General features: G+C 42.9%; 2 protein-coding genes across 6 annotated transcripts; one reads left to right on the top strand and one right to left on the bottom strand.

The window, feature by feature from the left end:
- Positions 1-587: 587 nt before the first annotated feature.
- On the top strand, positions 588-11,331 carry LOC129759730 (autophagy-related protein 9A). Of its 5 annotated transcripts, none has more exons than XM_055757247.1 (14): positions 588-741; positions 1,384-1,538; positions 1,606-1,822; positions 2,094-2,271; positions 2,344-2,548; positions 2,606-2,730; positions 2,795-2,922; positions 2,989-3,173; positions 3,239-3,417; positions 3,479-3,610; positions 9,095-9,248; positions 9,310-10,289; positions 10,358-10,460; positions 10,526-11,331. In XM_055757247.1, the coding sequence occupies exons 3-14, from the start codon at positions 1,675-1,677 to the stop codon at positions 10,718-10,720; spliced, it is 2,712 nt and encodes a 903-aa protein (XP_055613222.1). In that variant the 5' UTR covers positions 588-741; positions 1,384-1,538; positions 1,606-1,674; the 3' UTR covers positions 10,721-11,331. The 5 variants fall into 5 exon arrangements, with proteins under 5 accessions (XP_055613222.1, XP_055613224.1, XP_055613226.1 ...); XM_055757249.1 differs by having other exon boundaries at positions 1,625-1,822; XM_055757248.1 differs by lacking the exon at positions 588-741 and adding an exon at positions 1,052-1,306.
- A 278-nt stretch (positions 11,332-11,609) lies between these two features.
- Positions 11,610-14,272, bottom strand: LOC129759729 (ceramide synthase 6; the record flags this gene model as incomplete). The annotated part of the gene is made up of 3 exons (XM_055757246.1): positions 11,610-13,428; positions 13,498-13,758; positions 13,829-14,272. Coding segments are annotated over 3 exons (855 nt in total), but the record flags the coding sequence as incomplete, so codon positions are not given.
- Positions 14,273-14,819: the final 547 nt, after the last annotated feature.

Genomic DNA, 14,819 nt, shown 5'->3' on the forward strand with positions numbered 1-14,819 from the left:
TCGGATCCGGGTTTCGATGTCTTTCCTGGTACCACCATCAGGCGTTATCTGGCTACCAAGATACTGGAAGCACTCCACTTTCTCAACTTGTTGCCCAGCTACCATGAAACTGTGTTGATCTCCATCGACTTGGTCTCTCCGACATTGACTTTGAGACCTGCTGCCTTGGAACTTTCGGTGAGGTCGTCGAGTTTGCTCTGCATATCCGGTTGTGTTTGGGCGAGCAAAATAATATCGTCAGCCAGGTCAAGGTCGTTCAGTTAATATACATAGGTATTTCGAAATTAATTACAACTGATTCATAGGAAAACACCTAAAATCAATTTTCGGTAGAATTTTCATGTAAGTGCATTCGACATTGCCCAACAATATGCATCGTATATATGAGAATTGCAAATTGCGGTTTTCTTATCCAGAATTCTTTAGAAACATTCGGAGTAGAATGTGATGTGTAAAGATGAGTAAACAAACCTCTTTTAAGCCTTCAAAAACACATGTTAGCAGCTAAAAACTATCCACAGTGTAGCGACAGTTCGAAAATGGCGAGATTTTTGTAAATATTCGAAAACCAAAACCACCACACATGTAAACAAATAAAAAGGAACGCAAAAAAGTGGAAGTGCTTTTAGCAAAATCATCAGCTCAGCACATTCAGTGAAATTTCACGTTTTCACGTTAGTGGAAGAACTACAGATAATTTCAACCTCTTATTTATAAGGTTTAAAGTGTTATAAAATTAAGGTAAATAGCTCCAACCGATATTTGAATCGTTTTCTTTTCGAATGAGGGAGTTTTGTATCGATAGTAGCCAGGGTTGTAGCTAAAATTCTGTTTTTGCAAAAACTTTTCTTTGGATCAAATCAATGTCAAGGAAAAAGTTCCTTTTTTTTGTTTCCTCCTCTAACTTATTTTAACATTTATTTATTCTATCGTTAAACCTGAGGGACGATAATTAATGCTATAAATTAGAAGGATAAGTACGAATCAATTGGGTATTGGTTGAAAGTTATATTCGTCTAACGACGATTGCGTCGTACCTGCGAGCATAAGTTGTTGTATTTATTGCGTTAGAATTTCGTCTTTGTTTCCTGATTGCACCTTTCATATACGAACAACGATAGACACTTTTTGTGTTGTTGTTGATGGTGGTTACTCATCAGTTGTTTTGCATTTAATTCTGTTTGTCTTTTTTTCTGAGAAAAAGTTATCAAGTTTCGAAATTTATGTTATTCTGCCTTTTTTTCTTTGACTCGAGAGTTTTTTTGTTTTCCTATATAAATTAAAATCAGCTGTTATAATCAAACGGGTATCTCTGGTTTATTGGTGTTGGTACAAGTATGGATTGGATGCTTTTTTAATAAGAAATTCGTCTCCTATTTGCAGACTTTATTTTGATACTGTTTCAACAAACAAAAAAGGCTTCCCGAGGCCGCTCGATGGCTTTTGCAAAAAATCGCCAAGTGAAAATGTGACGTAGATACAAAGGTTTAGCAAAGCAAAAAAATATCGCGCTACCATTAATTTGAACTATTTCAAGCGTAAGTATCACCTAACTTTTATGCTTTTCGAAGGCTTTGTGTTAAAACTAGGCCGAATTTGGTACAGGTTCCTTTTTGTTTCGCAGCAAAATCGGATAAGGTACTGGCATCAGTACCAGTTCCGAAAGTCACGAGAATGGCAAAGCAGGACACAAGAAATTACGACACACTCACAAATCAAGAAACGAATCCATTTGCCGATAAACGTTCCCCAACGATCGAGGAAGAAGAAACGCCTCAAAGCAGCGGATTGGTCATTCATGTCGTTCCGGACACAAATAAAGGTAAGTAATAAGAATTAACTTTTTAACTTATATTTCCTCGATAGGAAATTCTTAACAAAACAATTGAATTGCACGTCTACAATATCAGCCCACTAATAAAATTACGTGCAAATATAACCCACTATGCAAATCAGAGGATAAAGCAATGAACAAGCTGCAATACAATTACAAAATCTATTAAAAATGTTTACATATATACGACATCAGAACAATAGTTTAAATAAGCTTCAATAAGTCTACCTATTGTTCTACAAATTTTTGCATTTCACAGTGCCATGGAACCATATCCAGGATTTGGATTTGTTCTTTTCGCGGGTCTACAGCTACCATCAGCAGCACGGCTTCTTCGTAATGATGCTGCAGAACGTGTTCGAGTTGTTTCAGTTTGTCTTCGTAGTGATACTGATTACGTACATGATCAATTGTGTCGACTATGGTATTTTGTTCAAGTGAGAGTGCTCAGTTTAAAACAAGACGTATTATCAACCCATCCATAATACCCTATTTTTTTCCTTTTCCAGTGACAATCCGGAAAAACACAAGATAGCATTGTCCGATGCAATCGATTCTCCCTCGGAATGTGTCGCCAAGCTAGGTGGTTTCGATTGGCTCATCCTGCTGCTGGTCGGTCTGTTCTGGACGTTTCGGCTGTTCAAATTTTTTTATCACTTCACGCAATACTGGGACATCAGATTGTTCTTCAACAGCGTCTTGCAGATTAAAGATGTGAGTAAGCTCTAAATTCTGTCTATGTACACTATTATTATGATCGATAAATTTCAGGACGACCTAGACAATCTTACTTGGCATGAGGTTCAAAAACGCATTCGGGAGGTGCAATCCGAAATTCAAATGAGTATCAATAAAGAGCAACTAACAGAGCTAGATATCTATCATAGGATTTTGAGGTAAGATAAAAGTTTAATCTAATTTAAAAATTCTTCAAGTTCACCGCATTTTTTGTCTTTCTAGATTCAAAAACTACATGGTTGCGATGATGAACAAATCCTTGCTTCCATCAACTATTAAGCTGCCATTTCTGGGAAATGTTGCTTGCCTAAGTCAAGCGTTGCGTTATAACGTTGAACTTATACTTTTTTGTAAGTGTGATTCTTATGGAATGGTGTTATTATTCGGCGAGCTTATTTCATTTTTTTATTTGCCAGGGGGGCCTTGGGCTCCGTTCGAAAATAAGTGGCACCTGCGGGACGAGTTCAAACGGTCCAATCGTCGGCTGGAACTGTCCCAAAAGCTTGAAAAGCAAATTTTATGGGTTGCCGTCGTTAACATCATTCTGTCTCCGTTCATTTTCCTGTGCCAGCTGATGCTTTTCTTCTTCAATTACGTTCACGTAAGTTTTAAATTTATTTTTGTTAAATTACCAAACTGCTTTATCACCCGTGTCTCCCTACACAGCTCATCAAGAAAGAACCTGGAACGCTAGGGATGCGATGTTGGTCACAGTACGGAAAACTGCATCTTCGCCATTTTAACGAACTCGATCATGAGCTTGATGCACGTTTAACGAGAGCATATAGACCGGCAGTGAAATATATGAATTCGTTTTCGTCACCTGTCCTGACTGTTGTGGCAAGGTATGGAAGCTAGCTTTAAAGTTAGTTTTGGACAATTTATATTGAAATCTTGTTATTGTAGAAACATCTCCTTCATATCCGGTACCTTGTTATCGATAGGAATCGTGCTGGTGTTCTACGACGAAGACTTTTTGCAAGTTCAGCACGTTTTGTCCATCATGACTGTATTGGGCGCTGTTTCTGTTATTACCCGGTAAGTGTAACTGTACCTAACCTTAAAAAGGTACACCGGGGTAAGTGCAAACATTCAATTTTTCTCTGTTATAAAAAATCTTGTTCTAGAAATTGTTGTTTAGGCCCAAAGAAACAATCTGACCCCCATAAACGGGGCAAGTGTTAATTTAGAATTTTTTCTACTCTCAAAAGTACCGTTGCTTTTTACCAACATTTTTTTTTTTAATTTTATATTATAATGATTTATAATATAATATTATAATTTTATTTTATAATGAGAACTATTTTAGTGATAGTGGAACAATAAAGGATAATTTTTGAAGATACAGGTACATAATTTTCTAGGACATGTGAAAGTTGAACTATGGTGAAATCGGTTTGCATACGCCCGGTGTACCTTACGTTAGGTTTATCAGTCAAGTAATTAAAAAAACCCAAAAATTGGCTTCAAAATAATAGTTTGTTCGGGATGAGTTTTCCTAACAGATGTTCTATCTCGTCATTATTTCATCTCTTAATGGAACTACGCCTGAGTGACTTCGAATCTGAATTCGTAAAAAGTGTAAAACTTTACTTGAGCTCGGTGATTACGAACAGATTATTACCCATAAAAATAGGCGAAAATCTGAGACAAGGATCAAAAACACTTTTCTTCATTTTAACATGGTTTAAAAACCTTTTTATTTAGTTTCCTCCCAGCCTTGATCGAGTTCGGTTGATTTTTTCTTCTCTCGTGACATAAGGCTATTGTTTTTTTTTTTAGTTGGTAACCACAGGTGATAAATCCCGGTTTACGGATTGTATTCCAAGGCACGGCGAGCCACCGCGTCCCCCCAGTTTGCTACTCTGGGTCCACGGGTACAATGGGAAGACTCATGATATACTCCGTGTATACCCCCTACTCCCTAAACTCCACCTGGGGCCGCAGACCTGGTTCCCACCTCGAACTGTTTAGTACACTATACTTCAATAGTGGGAGGTCTATTCGCGCTAATGCGCTCCAAGGCAATACTCATTAACGAGACCACTTTCAGCAAAACCTCTCATCCTTACGACTCGACGCCTGAACTCTCCTCTAACGACTTGAGAACCGACATCTCCTCGCAATGACTCGAGATTCCCACACAAACCTCTCCTCTTCGCAACTTGAGGCCTGATCTCTCCTCTAACGACTTGAGATCCGACCCCTCCTCGCATCGACTCGAGGTTTACCTCTCCTCTGCACGATTCAAGGCCCGATCTCTAACGACTTGAAATCTGACCTCTCCTCGTAATGACTCGAGGTGACCACTTGTACCCCTCCTCTTGTTGGTAAGGAGCCTGGTCCCTCCTCTTACGACTCGAGACCCGACCCCTTATCATAAAGACTCGGGGTTTACCACACAAACCTCTCTGCCTGAAGGTTTGAGACCGACCTCTTATCTTCAGGGTTCGAGGTTTGCCACCTTGCCCGTCGTGTGCCTGATCGAGAGCAGCTTATCCTAGACTCGCGCCTGTCACGGCACACGCGCGGGACTTAACGCAACGACTCAGATGATTCCCGACGAAGACGTCATCCTACACCGACTCGAATGGCTTGCCCGGCGTCGAGAGCCACTCTACTCGTGGGTATTCCCCGAACGTGGAATAACCCTTTCCCAATGATTTCCACTGCGAAGAAGGTCATGTCTTATCCCCGCAGCTTCTGTCGTTGAGAACCGCTCTACTCGGATACTCCCCGAAGGTGGAGCATCCTACTCACGAACGCGGCGCACCCACGGCATCCGCTACGCAGAAGGTATTGTTTTATCTTTGTAACTTCAAACCGTGGGGTCGGACGCACTCTACTCGACAGCCCCCCGTCGATGGGGTCAGTCTACTCCGACCGTTGTCCGGTCTTCTTTATCCCCCTTGGTTGGCAACCCTCGTCGGTTTATGGACCACGACGATGGGTGCTGCCCAATCTGAATGATCCACAGGTTCGAGAATGCCCAAATTCTGTAACCGCTGAAGCTCATCTTCTACTGCAGTTTGCACGCTGTAGGCCACCGGACGCTTGGGCCGGTAAACTGGTTTCGGTTTACCCTTGAGTGACCGGCGAGCCTTGGTCTCTGAACAGAGACCCATTTCCGACGAAAAAACTTTCGGGAACTTAGCTTGCAGGGATGAATCCGGATGAGACGATTGGTTGTTGATTTTGTTGCAGAATGAGCTAATGGGAACGTCTATCCGAAAAGTTCGATCCAGTCAGAGCCTAAGATGTTAGGTTCCAGGTCTGGTGGAGCAACACGACATAATCCACGTTTCGATTTGCTACCGATTTCTGAGTACTTCCTGCTTTGGGTGATATCATATTAACGGACACTATCTTCACTTCTTTGCTGCTCTTCTTCTGGTTACTGCTGCTGCTGCTACCACTACACACGCAATATCCTTCCTTATGGCCTTTCTTTTTACACTCGCGACACTGAAGTTCACAGTATGTACCGTCCACAGAAAAGTGTATAGCACCGAATACCGCTATTAATTAATGGCATTCACTGATCTGAATGATTGCTGTTTCTCAACAAGACTGTTGTCTTGTTTCAAGTTCAGTAAATTCTTGCAATCCTCCACCACTTGTTCCAGAGAAACGTCCTTAGTCTCGTTCAACTTCGTGATCAATCTCATGCGGATATCCGAGTCTCGTGCCGACTTCAGACCACACACAAAAATGAGGCACTTGAACTGTTACTTTGACATGTCTTTCAATTTGAAGTCCACACACGCTTTATTGGCTATGCACGAATAGGACACTAGGTCATCGGAATCGTCTTTTGTCGTCTGCAAGCAGAAATAGCGGCGAGGGAATGCGGACACTGGGGATACAAAGATCGTTTTTAACTTCCCAATTGTTTCATTAAACGATAACTCCTTGGACAGCATCGGAAGTATAAAACTGGTGAACCGCTCATGTGCTTGTGGATTCAGCTTCCTCATCAGTAACCGGACTTTCGCAGCGTTGTCCAGTTTTTCAGCATCCTTGTCGAACAAATCTGCATAACGTGAATACTAGGAGTCGAAAGTAGCCCACTGATAATGATGATGGTGATAAGGTTGTGTAGGGGTGTCCTCTAAACAATAACTTAATTTAGTGGCCCAGCGTCGATTCTCCGGCGCATAGGGCCGTGGTAAAAGACCTTCACTGTTAACGATCCGAAGCCAGCGTCTTCACTTGGTCTCAGTCAAGATTCTCGTCGACAGTTCGGATTCCGGCAGCTAGGCTTCGCCGCCACGAGTTTCTGGTTCTGCCTCTTTTTCACGGTTTTGATTGCACGGAATTACCTGGAGGTTATGGTCGACGACAGGCTCAGTTTCACAAGCTACGTCGAGTACGCGTGTAAGAGATAGGCAATGGCCATGGCTGCACTCACACGGATCATGTCGAACTCCTCGGCAACCCGTAATAGCGGAAGGAGGATACTGTAGAGCGTGACCACGTCAATTTTTCGGTACGAGGTGGCGGCTTGGAGGCCTGCCCTGAGAAAGCAGTGTAACCTGCAGAGACTCACTAGCGTACAACGACTGATGAAACTGTAGGTTATCAGTGGATACCAAATCATTTCGTCCGATGCGGCATGCCTAGTGGCGAGCGTCATGCCCATCTCGGTTTTGCTAAAGGAGGATGCTACGACAACAAGGACGCGCCCAACGTGCGAGAACTCGCCAAGAAGGACTCGATGTCCAACTGGCAGCAACTGGGGGGCAGGTCAGAGAGTGGAAGTCCACTTCGCCGTGTTTCCGCCCTAGCAGGTCTATTTAACCGTTTAAAGGGAGCTAGCTAGGGCGAAAACACGGTGAAGTGGACTTTTTTTTTTCAAGGGAGTTTAACTGCCAGGGTCCCTAACCGTGAAGTGGACTTCCACATGAAGCAGTTTATAACTGGCCATGAAAGCTCCAGGAGGTACCACTACCGCTTCGGACACGTGGCCTCATCACTCTGTGGTGACGCAGAGGAGACACCAGAACACGTGGTGTTCGTTCATCCAAGGTTCGAAGCGGCACGTACCAATAAACTTGCCGCCTGTGGACCTGACACGGCGGTTGATAACGTGGTACAGAGGATGTGTTCCACCAATTGGCATGCAGTCAACGATGGGTTCACCTGGATCATGATTCCCCTGCAAAGGAGCTGGAGTCAACAGTAGTCCGCGAGGGGTGAAGGATGACTCCACCACCGGGGAGCATCTGAGTTGTGTGCGTTCGAACCCATGATTGAAGCTACAAAAATGAGGCATCATCTTCTGCGTAGTGGTGGTCATGGGTGCGCCGCGAACGTGTGTAGGATAACCCACCTTTAGGGAGTATCCGAGAGGTTTCGTTTCGCACGGGAGAAACTGCGGGGATTAGACAAGACCTTCTTCCCAGCGGATCTTGTAGGAAGGGGGAAACTTCTGTCGGAGAATACCCACGGGTAGAGGGGATCTCGATGCCAGGTGAGCCTGTTGAGTCGGTGTAGGATGTCGTCACCGTCGGGAATCATCCGAGTCGTAGCAGTCAAAGTCCCGAACGTGTGCTGTGACAAGCGCGAGTCCAGGACAAGCTGTGCTCATGCGACGAGCAGAGAAAAGCCGCAGGTAAAAAATCCTAGGGTTGCCAGCCAACAGTAGAAAAGGAGACCGGACAACGGTCGAAGTAGACTGATCCCATCAACTGGGAGCTGTCGTGTGGAGTACGCGCGTTCGATCCCACGATTTGAAGCTAGAAAGATAAGGCAACATCTTCTGCGTAGCGGATGCCATGGGTACGCCGCGTTCGACCGTAGGATGCTCCACCTTCGGGGAGTATACGAGTAGCGCGTTTCCCAATGATCGAAGCTGTGGGGATAAGACTTGACCTTCTCCGCAGTGAAGGTTGTTGGGAAAGGGTTACCTACGGGTAGAGTGGCTCTCAGCGCCGGGTGAGTCATTTGAGTCGGTGTAGGATGACGTCTTCGTCGGGAATCATCCGAGTAATTGGCACACGACGGGTGGAAAGTGGCGTGCCTCAAATTCTGGTGACAAGAAGTCGGGCTTCAAGTCGGAAGAGGAGAGGTCAGGCTCCGAGTCTACAGGAGGAGAGCACGTTGTGTTCAATCCCGAGTCTTTATGATGAGAGGTCAGTTGCGTTCAGTGTCAGAGTCATTGCGAGATGTCGGTTCTCGAGTCGTTAAGTAGAATTCAGGCGTCGAGTCGTAATGAGGAGAGGTATTGCTGGAAGTGTTCTCGTAAATGAGTATTGCCTATTAATGCCTGGTAATGAGCCAAAAAAGTCATTTCGGTTTATCTGTGTGACTTTGACCGAGGGGAAATCAGTAGATTGGTATCCTTCCATCAGTTTCAGCTTCTAGGGAGTTCGCCCTTAATTCGTTGCTCGCTAAAAATCCGCCTAGAGGACTAGCCAGCCGTGAGCATTAAGCAGAAGCGCTTCTACATTGTTCGGTTTTCAACATTTTCTTTCATTAAACGAATGGCGAGCAGTAAATAATGTTATGCCCTTCTTTCAGATCAACGATACCCGATGAGAACATGGTTCGTAATCCGGAACAGCTGCTGCGCAACGTTTTGGCCCATGTGCATTACCTACCCGCGTCTTGGCGTAACTTGGCGCACACCACAGGCGTGCGCAATGACTTTGAGCAATTTTTCCAGCTTAAAATCGTAAGTAATCTTATAAATTGAAAGTTTCGTTTTTTTTTTGTTAATTTGACTCCCATTACAGATGTACATTTTGAACGAATTGTTCAGTCCTTTTGTGGCGCCGTTTGTCCTCTTGCGGGTCATGAAACCAAAGGCGTTGGATCTAGTGGACTTTTTCCGCAACTTCACTGTCGATGTGATCGGAGTTGGGGATGTTTGTTCGTTTGCCCAAATGGACGTAAGAAAGCATGGGAATCCTGATTGGCAAGTCACTAACAGTGCGGCCGAGAAAGACACGAATGAACCGGTTAATGTGCCAATCGTAGACAACAATCAATACACCCAAGGCGAGCATGGCAAAACGGAACTTTCACTTGTACATTTTACTCTCACCAATCCCACCTGGCAGATGCCTCCGGAAGCCAGACACTTTGTCCAGGGCATTAAGCGCCACGCTTTGCAGGATCTCAACCGACAGCGTGGTCCATTCATGGGAGCAACCGCAACCGTTAATCCGATGGCCGAGAGTCTGTACTCAATGGAAAGCCTAGGCGAACAGTACCAATCCATCATCTACCCTATTCTTCAGACACACAACCTATCCAACTCACAGCAGCTGGGATTGTCGATGCATTTTGGTGGTTTTGGATCGCCTCCACCAGCACAGCCTACTGGAGGCGTACCGCCGCATCTGCAGCAATCGTCTATGTACGCCTTCAATTCACCGCCAGCTCCAGCGTTCGACTTTGAACGAATGCTACAGCGCCCTCTTACCGATGATAGTACGGTGGCTCCACTTCGAAGCACCTTCTTGCATGATATCAACGAAAACGATGACGATGAAAGTGGTGCTGGTGGCGGCAGTCAGGGTTTGGAAAGTAGTGGCGGTGCAGCTGCAGCAGCTTCCAGTAGTCATCAGCACATGCAATCTTCTAGTCTAGCTGCTGGGGCTACCGCTGCCAGTGGGATTATGGATCCTCGGTCTAGCGCAATTCGCACCTTCGGTGGAATGAGTAAGCTCGAAGGACCCGCCGAAGGATCACGTAATGGTCTGCTGTCAAGGTCTGATTTGAATAAAATATTTATGTATTTGAAAGGTATAGGTCCTAAATGTTTTCTCTCTTTTTTAGCTTGTGTGGCACAATTCCAGTAACACAGCAAACTCAACACGACCTGACAGCAGCAGACATGTGTCTTAGTACCTTGTACCTGCATGAACTGTATCACAATCACGTAAGTTGAATAATTGGACAAGACGATGATGGGTTAACATACTCCTATTTATATTTTGAACCTAGATGCGACGTCGCGGTGGAAGTCTTCGGACCGATCAAAGTCAACAACAGCAGTGGCAGAAACCACATCAGCAACAATCCCCTTCGGTTGTCCTTCCGGGCACCAGTTCGAGCGGTATGCGATCATCGATGGCGTCCACCTCACAAGCGGCAGCAGCAGCAGAAAGGATGCCTCTCCTCGGCAGCAAAAAGTCATAGCAACAGGCCGAGTGGGTCTGAATGGGAGGATCAGTGTTCCGTGTTTAGACTATCCACTGCTGTTAGTTAGAGTTTTTAGAATGTAGCTTAACACCCTCTCGCATATACATGTATGTGTGCGTAAAATTCGTTGTCTCGAAGCAATGCGTCGGATAACTAAGAAAAAAAAAAATACTCTGGTTCCACGGATTGTTCCGTACGTTAAGCACTAAGGCAACGGGATTTCTCATTTCGATGTACAGATTACGAACGACTCCGATATTTGTAAGTAGGAAATTTATCTTCTGTTGCAAACATTTGTTCAAATACTGGAACTGCGACAAATGTGGGAGTATCTATATGTTTTCCTTAGATTTGACGAATTGATTTTATCCTCTTAAAATCTATCATACTTATAAGGAGAGAATCAAATGTGCGACACCAACTCTCTGCGAAACAGTTTAACAAGAGTCCTAGATAAATTAGATATTTATGTAAGCGTGAACAAGCGCTTTCGAAGATAACTGAACAGCTAAAGTTTGAGATATGCTAAGCCAATGAAAATCAGCAAGTTGTGAATTGACGACGAAAAACGAAAATTTGAAAAAAAAAAATATTTTAAAGTTTAAGTACCGGCAGTTGTTAATTCCTGTTCGATCCGAATGCCCTCAAAATTCTTAAGCTAATAAATTGTTCAATGTTCAGGCCCCGAGTAAGAATTGAAAAATATTCAACGGTTAGAGAGTCTAGATGTGAACATATTAAATCCGATTATGTAATTTAGTTTCTCTTTGTCAGCTTTAGTCTATAGTTAAGGCCCAATCCTTAATGATAAATTATAAAAAAAGTCTATGTATATTTACAAAAGCGACTTAAGGATACTGTCATCAAAATTTATTACAGGCGTGCGGAATTTTTATAAATTTTATTTTTGATTTAGATTTACACTCAAATATTGTTTTTTTTGTCTTCAAGATGTTAGAAATCTGTCGTCGACTAATGATAGATACGTAACCAGAATGATAAAAGAAATATTTGTTTCACTAAACTTATTTTGTGAGTGATCTTGTTCAGTTTTTTTGTTGTTGTTGTTAAAAGCTCTGTGCACGTTATTTAAAAACAATTGTGGGTCCAGTTCATGTTTAAGGGTAATGTTGATGTGCAGCTGCTTTTTTTTCCTCCAAACGGTAACCGCAGAGATGGAAACAAAACCATCCTTAAAAAATGCGACGGCTATCTATGCAATTTTTATGCTCCCGCTTCATTCGTCTTAGCTTTAGCTACAGCTATATGTATATATTCTTAAAAATTATGTTTTAATCACTAGGATGGTATCTTGGAGAGAAAAACGAAAACATAATGCCTTATATTTTATTGTTACTTAAAACGCGATTGTTCCTTTGCCTATCCGATTCTCATAAAGCGTCCGCTCCAATTTGTGATAACTTGTTTTTTCCGATTTTTAACGATTTTGTTTCTTATATTCTTTGGAAGATTTAAAAAAAATCCGATCTAGCGACAGCTTAGACAAAATAATCAACATAAACAATCGAATAATATTTCAATAAGGGTAGCCTACATATCAACCATATTGGTTAAAACAAAGCTTTCATAGATGATGATTGTTCTCAAAGGCATCTGTGCGAGTAGATGTACACACATTTAGTATAGCAACGGGTGCTGCAGTCGGCAAAAATTACTTAACGATATGGTTTGCTGCCGAATGTTAACCTGGTAGCAGTACGGCATTTGTGGATACAATGATCAAAAAGAAGAAAACAGTATTTAGTCATGCTTTTTGAAAGCATCTATGGTATTCAATAGTGAACGTTGTTTCCATGAATGAAAACATTAAATTTCGCTTGTCTATTACTCTTAAACTTGTGTTGCAGTAAAATCAAATGAATTTCTAGAGTATTACTTACGAAAGAAAACCACTAGCAGCCGATAAATATCCTTTTTACTAAACAGACGTTTTCTCGGTTCCAAAATGCCCTAACTGTACAACGATCGAACGAACTTTACACTTGGGACCGGGAATGTTTTTAAATGTTTGCACGAAAAAGCGATAGTTTCCAGTGGTCTATTAACACTTTATCAAGCATTTAAACTGATTCATTAGCTGTAGGCTACAGCAATCCTACCAGTAGTTTCCCATTCATGCACTTTCTCTCTATAGTTGGAATTCGATTTAGAATCAATATTTTCGCATTCACTCCACTCCCTTCTTTATCAAATAATAAATATATCCGTAGCAAACGACAATTTCGGTTAAATATTATAATAGCAATTTAAACTTATATGTCGGTCTATTTCATAGTTGAATGTACACTGCCTCAGCAAATGTATCGTCGATTGCATAGTGGCACTAGAGATCGGATTAGTGTTCCTATCGCAGACAGGATTGCCAGTTTATTTGAACTGATGACAGGCCACATCACTCTCTACAACAACTAATCATTGTGCGGACATTGCCGTTACACGACAACTCCAGCACGTGTTTTCTCCATTGTTTCCCTCCATGAGCTAGGACCAGTTAGTTTCCAACTAAAACAGTAACATATAATGCTTTAAAGCGCTTACTTCTTCTTGGTAGGGGTCGAAAGGTTCGATCCAGCAGCTTTCCTCGGCGATTTCTTGGGGGTTCCGTTGGATGATGCGATGGGTCGAGAATTTTCTGAACTGTCTGAAAGCTCATCACTGGAACTGGAACGAACATCGCCCTCCATCTGGAAACAAGAAAAGATAAATAATGGTTTAGTAATAGTGGAAACGGACTCATAAGAAGCCCTACTAACCTGCCCTGACTTGATAGCCTTGATGACGATTTGCATAATCAGATAGGTCCAGCCGATGTGTAGCACCAATAGCAGAATCAGCAGCGTATTAAAGATATAGTACGCCGGGAACATTGGCAATATCCGAGGAGCTTCGATCGAGGAACTGTAGATGATGCGCGGGTACAACATTAATCGAGTAATGATCCACACCACGGTGAACACAGCAAAGATCGCATCGCATATCTTCTGATATTGAGCGTATTTCGTGAGCTTAGCAGCCTGAAAATACCAAAAAGACATTAGTTAAACATTGGTTACCAACTATAATACAAAATCTAGTTTAGATTACCTCTAGAAAAATATCGGCACAATCGTGCACCAACAACACCAGCGAACCAACTCGGTGCAGATTGCACACCCAACTCAAGGCCATCAGCAAAATCGTGATGATGTGGTGGAAAAACATCTGCCAAAAGTCCTTCCGCTTGACGTCGATGAACTGGGACGCGGTCAGGGACCAGTAGAAGGCCATCGAAATCATGTAGTACCACCAGATGTCATCGGAAATCGACTGGTGCGGGTAGCCATACCAGCACTGCTTGATGTCCCACAGCCATGGTTTATCCCACATGACAATGCTGCCGAAGATGAAGCTGTACGTGTAGTAGATGCAGCGCCATGAATTTTCGCAAAACTTGACCAGAGTCGTCGGTTTATCCTGGGCTCGCCGCCGGCGCCACCATCTCTCGATCTGGCGTTCGCTGAGCTCCGTCTGTTTGGTCAATTTAACAATCTGAAACGCGAGAAGAACAAAAACAAATTGTAACTGTAAACTGAAAGATTTTACTTGGCAGGTGCTAATGTTCTAAGGACGGACATTACCCATAGACTTTAAAAGCGATCTTAGAACGATGTGAGATGAAAACGATGCAATTAGGTCAGTCCTCTAGTAGAACAGCAAATTATAGTCATGAAAGATTCGCAGAATGATGCTGGAAGCCAAGTTGTCATAACATTACATCGTTCTAGAAAGATCTGTGGAACAAAAAGCTGGAGAATTGTATGTGCTTTCTCTATAGAAAGATGTGTGTGAACAATTTGAAAAAAGAGCAAATTTGACTAACCAGGTCACGTGCATCATTATCAGAAACCTTCTTGTAATGTGCCGTTTGGTGTCAAAAGAATGGGCTAAACAAGCGTTATTATATGAACAATTGGAAGTTCAGCGCGCACCAGGCTAATAGATTTTGCCGCCTCCAAACGAATGGCCGTACGTAGTACCTTTTTCCAACACTGTCTCCCACAAAAGAACACCTGGAGATCACCGTACCAAACGCAAT

This window comes from Uranotaenia lowii, unplaced genomic scaffold (assembly GCF_029784155.1).
Source record: "Uranotaenia lowii strain MFRU-FL unplaced genomic scaffold, ASM2978415v1 HiC_scaffold_255, whole genome shotgun sequence".
In the NCBI taxonomy this organism is placed as follows: Eukaryota; Metazoa; Arthropoda; class Insecta; order Diptera; family Culicidae; genus Uranotaenia; species Uranotaenia lowii.